The sequence below is a fragment of the Haliaeetus albicilla genome, chromosome 13, assembly GCF_947461875.1.
Source record: "Haliaeetus albicilla chromosome 13, bHalAlb1.1, whole genome shotgun sequence".
Classification (NCBI taxonomy): Eukaryota; Metazoa; Chordata; class Aves; order Accipitriformes; family Accipitridae; genus Haliaeetus; species Haliaeetus albicilla.
This window is the reverse complement of record NC_091495.1, coordinates 40,599,557-40,605,556: the sequence shown is the minus strand read 5'-3', so window position 1 is coordinate 40,605,556 and position 6,000 is coordinate 40,599,557. Positions and strand designations below refer to the sequence as shown.

The window sequence follows — 6,000 nt, the reverse complement described above, 5'->3', positions numbered from 1 at the left end:
TTCCTCTTTACCATCACCATCTTCCAAGGAACCATGGGACCTTATCTTCAGCTCTGCTGCTGTACATCTCACTCCTACACAGGACTACCACGAGCCTGCAACAGCACCGACTTCAGAGCTCAGTCAGTTTTTATCTGTTGGAAACACCAGCCAACGTACGCAGTTACACAGAACACGTATCGCCTTGAGACACAGATGCACCTAGTGAAACAACAACATTTTGTCTTTATTAGGAGTTCCCATGGTAATATAACACAGAGTTCTTAAGGAATAAAACACAAGACTTGGGGTTGGGGGGGGGGTGGTTTGCCATTGAGACAATGGTCAAATATCAGTACTTCTTTTTGTCTACACACATGATCAGCTTTAGCACTTACAGCTCCTCCACTCATGGTTCACAATCACAAATCCAAGGGTTAAATCCAGCTAGTATTAAATCCTACTTTTTTTTTTTATTTTTAGAGCTTCAAGTCACTGCGGTTAATTAATTAAGTCATCGTCTTTTTTTTTCTTTAAGCATTTACATATGACATTCATTAAACAGACACAAAGCGGACGAGCTCTCACAGGAAAAAACATGCTTACATAGCCTGCAATGATCTTTTTTTGTGTTTTTTTTTTTCCTTTTGAAGAACAAATTAAAACTAAAAAGTCATATCATGAGTCAGTGAAGGAAAAAAAAAAGGAAGACTTAAGTGAATACTGAAGAGCCGCAAGTGTTTCGTAGAATTGAAACGGATCTGCAATTCTTTTTTTTTTTCTCCCCAACTCGTTCAAATTGATTTTAACATACAGGTGAAAAAAAATGAAAGTAGCTGCAATATATATTAAGTTCACGGATTACTTAACAAACAAAGTGCAAACTCTTTTATGCAAAACTAAAAGACCCAATAGTTAAACCTAAATGCAAAATGCATGGATGAATATGGCAATGTTTTTCTTAACTTTTGTGTTCAAAGGGGCCCAAAGGAATTAGGTGCTGAAGCTGGGAGGGTTTGGGTACCTAAGCAGCTTCCAGATCCTTTGCAAATCCCAGCACTGATGCTTCAAAACAACAAATTTGGTACTTGTTTCTTAAAAGCCTTCATATATAGTTTTTTCCCTAAAAGAACCTGTAAACACCATTTAAGAAAATACTCACAAATATGGAAAAACAAGGTCAACGTACATGGCAAAGTACAAATAGAAGAGAAAGCAGAAGATGCAGCCAAGTGCCAGGGCATACAGACAGTGGAGGTAACGCTGTGTTAACTGCGGGTAGAAAAGCTCTCTGTGCTAAGAGACAGGCCAAGTCCTTGGGACCGCTGAGCCCTCCAGCTAAGTTTAGGTGGGAATCTAATGGTGCAGATTTATTCTCCGTGTCCTGAAAATAGTAAGCCGCCAATACTAGGGCTAAAAGACCTTCAATCCCAGAATATAGTTAAACACCCAGATCCTGCTGACTGCCACAGAAGCTGGGGCTCCTAAATTCATTTAAGGACCACTCACGGCCTCTGGTTTCTCAAATCTGAGGCAGCAGGCATCTGAGGAAGGGTGGAGAACCACCAGGCCTTCTCATGAGTATTTGCACAAAGGCAGATTCCTGAAGGCATGAGTGACTGTGAAATTCGCACCACGTACGAGAGATTCTCAGCTGCTGTTGACCCATCGAGCTACTCTGAGGCTCCCAGTTACAACAGCTGGGCATCTGGACTCGAATTGGAATTGCCACAGATGCTCAGGCACACACTCAACTGGCCGGCCTTTCGACAAGAGCTAAAGATAAGCTCTCTTAAAGTTTTAAATAACCGCTCATCGATGGCCAGGAAGGGGGAAGGTGGCTGCTACAGAAATCTTTCAAGCAACATGTTGCTCTTTGCCCATGGCCCCCTGCTTATCAATTTCCACCTCCAGGAACAGAAGACAAACTAGCCGCTAAAAACTTCTCAGGAGACTTTGTCCCAGCTCCTCAGCTGGTATCTAGCCCCTTCGCACCAGCTCAAGACCTAGTACACTGAAGTGAAGACCATAGCTTATGAACCTGCTCCGCGACCTCCTATTGCAGCTAAGTGGCAAGCGTTGGCTGGAATGATGCAACCTAGGAATACCTGAAGTACCAGGGCGGCAGTGGCAGTGACACTGGCGGGAGTCTGTAACTTGAATGAGGGTCGGGAAGGACCGGGAAGAACAGGGAGATCCCCAGTTCTCAGATAAGGCTTCATAAACACAATGACACAAACATATTAAAAACACACACACAAACATAAAAAAAAAAGTTTCCTCAAGGACCTAATTTGCAGCAAAATCCAGAAGGAAAAAAAAAAAAGAAAAAAGAAAAAAAAAAAACCAACAGAACCAAAGTCCCCAACGATTCTAGCTCACCCGATGGCTGGGTGTGATGCACTTTCTCAATTCCTACTGCTGGGTCCTGTTTCTCTCTCTTGGCAGCAGACAGCTATTCAGTGACCTCAAAGGCGGTGGTGGGGAATGGTTACAGACAGGCTGGGATTCGTGTCCCTCCGTGCTTGCCTAGCTATTCTGCTGGAACACAGAACCCTACAGAATATCCAGTTTAAAACCCTTGAACTACTCTTCTGCTTGACATTTAAAAAAAAAAAAAAAAAAAAAAAGCTATTTTTTACATTTCTTATTTATTTATTCCTTTTTTGTGTGTGTCTTAAAGGCAGCTCCTGGGAAATTCACTTTATCCTTCCTTTAGTAAAAGAAAGATGCTGAATGGGACAGAGGCCACATATCTCAAACATCCTCTTTACACTTACTTTTGCATGTCAGAGGTGTCAAAACAGGGCTTATTTCTTTAAATGTGTAGGGGCTGAGGGGGGAAGTGAAAGGGGTCGGTGAAGATGAGAAGGGAATCGGAGGGGACTGAAAGAGGCGCCTTACTTCAGCCCCCCCTCACTGGTTGCCCGCAGTAACTGTCACAGGCTCTAAAAGAATCAAAAAGGGTCTCCAGGTGCCCCCGTCCCCCGGTCCGCTAGGCGGGCACAGAAGGGGTCGGTCCTTAGCCCAAGCTGGTGATGTTGGCACGTCCACCCGGCGGTGCCACGATGCGCTGAGTCGTGCGGCGTGGGATGTTGTCGTCGATCTGTGCCCCTGCGGGAGAGAGAAGCAACGTCAGGTCCCCCGGGTCGGCGAGAGTTTTGAGATGAGCGAGCTGCAGGACAAGGGAGTCGGGAGGGCACGGCCGCACTGAAACCAACCCAAGTCCTCTCAGGCCAGGCTCCAACGGTGTGCACCAAAATGCATCATCTTTGGAGGAAAAGCCCTTACTGGCCTCCAGTGCCTTAACTCTGCTGAAACCTGTTCTGCCTTAGTATCTCTGCACTGAACACCTGAGCCTCCCAGCCCTGCCCAGGTAAGAGTTGGCTAAAAGGTTTTCCCTTAGCGGAGCTTTTTATTCCTTTTTATAGTTGTCCCTTATTGCACTGAAACAGCACGCCGAGAAATCAGATTTGCCACGTACCAGATCCACAGCTGGTCTCAGCTGGCAAAGCTCTGCTGAAGTTGGTGCCATCTGCCCTCTTCAGACACCTGGCTGAGGACTGAGCCCAGAACGCACGGGGGTACTCGGCATTCATGCCACAGCACGAAGATAAGCAGGACTTTATGATAGCTCCTACACTGCTCTTCTTCCTTTCTAAAGGGATAACCTCCAAGCTAAAAACACACCACAGCCTCTTTCGCTGCCTTCCAATTTCAGCAGAATTAATTCAGCGTATGGGAGTATAAACAAGCCGTGATTTCAAAGCAATTTAGCCCCATGAAGTATGTACCAGACAAGCTGAATCCAGACTGGTGCAGGTTCCTCACGGGTGGGGCCTGCTGTTTGGCAGGAGACGTCTTAGCTGAAGACGCTGGCGTGACGGTCTTCGGTGTCACCGACACTTCGCAGACGGGTCCGTCGTAGAGGCCTCGAGGCACACCCCGCAGCTCGGCCAGCTGCAAAACACAGAAGCAGGCGGTCTTCAGGGTCAAAACAGAACTAAACAGCTGGCCAGATGTTGCTAAGCCAACGACACACATTTCAAGATTTGTCTTTGGTAAGAGGATTTGCAAGCGTACATCATCTCCTCCGTGCTGATCCTCGGGTGGTAGCTGGTCTCTGAAGCAGCACGGAGAAAATGAAACGCGCTCTGGACTGCTGCGGCTCCAGCTAGCTGTTAGCTGGCGCGAGCAGCCTACAGAAGACAGCCAGTCTGTCCCCTGCACCGCAAGTTCTGCCCTTTAATGATCTCAACCTACCTGCTGTTGTATTAGAGGCTCCTGACGACTCTCAAATGAAACTTACTACTCATCCCCAAAAAGCAAAACACTGCTGAGACAGAGGCAGGCCTGCGTAAAGAGGAGCCAGGCTGGCTTTGCATCGCCAGCCTGGGAGCTTTAGACTGGGTTAAATGCAATTATTCCAGTTGAGATGCTGCCAAGTTGGATTTATAGCTCAGACACGTATTTCTGTGGGAGACCGGAACACAACAGAAACCACGGATCTGTTCTCTGCGGTGCTAAATTATTTGAGGTTGTAATTTTGATAACTTGCTATTTCTTCAGAAGAACAATTAAAGAAAGATCATTTGCAAGGAATGTGAAGATTACCTATGGTCAGCGGAACTAACACAACTCTGGTTTTGTCCAGGAGAGGGCAACACTTCAAACATCAAAGCACTTTCCTCCTCAGAAATCTGACTTCATCTAGAAATAAATTTCCCTGAATTCTCAGCAACTAAGTTGCAGCTGCGTTCAGCGTCACCTTCTCTGTCAGTTTTTACCAACTAAAGGCATATCAAAAGGCAGTTTCTGCTCTGAATGGGTGTATGTTACAAGAGCACTTTTCCAACACTTTTAGCCCCTTAAAAATAGAAAATTCTCACTTTTAAATAGTCGGTAGGCTGTGCCTGTGACTCACCAGTCACCAGACAAGAGCATCTGATCATATCTGACAGAAGGGAAAGCAGCATAATGTATCTATAACAATAAATTAGAATTCTAAATTATTGCTGAAAGGTTTGATATATAAATGCTCTCAGTAACTTCTCTTGGTTCTTCTGTGAAGGAGAAGCCTGCTGAGTGATTTGCAGATTGACTCATGTCCAAACTGGACAGTTCCTGGACACATGCTCTGTATAGGTGTCCCAAGACAGAGAATAAGAATTAAAGAGCAGAAAAATAAAATTTGCAGAAAATAAAAGCTCAAGCCAAAGCATATTCCTGTAATGACTCAAGTGAATAGCAAAAATGAAAGAGGAATGAGATAAATATGGCTCCTATCCAGGGAACATTTTCTGTTGCAGAAGTGTGTGTCTGCAAGCCAGGGGATAGCATCTGTTTTCCACCCTCTCTAACTCAGGAGTTTCAGGGAGAGAACAAATGCGCATCCAACCATTTATACTCACCCTGCTCCTCGCTTTGATGCGCTTGTAAACAAAGTCAGGGAACGGTTTCCTGGGGATATACCGTCCAGATCCCTCGGTGACATGGAGATTCCCATCCTCCAGCACGATCTTCCCCTGGCTGATAACCACCAGGGGAGACCCACGGCACTCCATGCCTTCAAAGATATTGTACTCCAGAGACTAGAACAAACAAAAAGACAACATGAGGCAAACGTATTCATCCCAGCAAAGCCTGCTGTGCTTTAATTAGCAATCACCAGTCATGCTAACTGCCAAAATTTTAAGGACAGATGGAAGCAAACTCAACAGCACTTACCTGAGTTGTATACGCTGTGGTTTAATAGAAAGGCTGGTCTTTATTATCAGTCTAAATTTATTAAGGATTTACTCATGCAAAATTTCCATTGCAACAAGATTCATAAGGAGGAAATACAGTTTCAAATGAGAACATCTCGAAGCCTACCTGTTTAAATGCATTTAGGCGCCTATCTCTTCCAAACTGCAGGGGATTTAGGAGCCAAATAAAGTTTTATCTGAGTTTCATACTAAACATAATGATAATTTTGAAAAGCTGTATTTCAAACCAGTGTTTTGGTTGATGGGTCAGGGA

General features: G+C 45.0%; 1 protein-coding gene across 2 annotated transcripts in view; it reads right to left on the bottom strand.

Annotated features, from left to right (window-relative positions):
* Positions 1–205: 205 nt before the first annotated feature.
* The window catches only part of DPYSL2 (dihydropyrimidinase like 2), a 54,685-nt gene continuing 48,890 nt past the window's right edge, over positions 206–6,000 (bottom strand). For both annotated transcript variants that reach the window (XM_069801083.1, XM_069801082.1), the window contains exons 12-14: positions 5,391–5,570; positions 3,774–3,939; positions 206–3,093 (exon numbers count right to left, since the gene is read on the bottom strand). In XM_069801083.1, the coding sequence (XP_069657184.1) occupies positions 3,002–3,093; positions 3,774–3,939; positions 5,391–5,570 (438 nt within the window). In that variant the 3' untranslated portion in view covers positions 206–3,001. The remainder of the gene's footprint in view (positions 3,094–3,773; positions 3,940–5,390; positions 5,571–6,000) is intronic.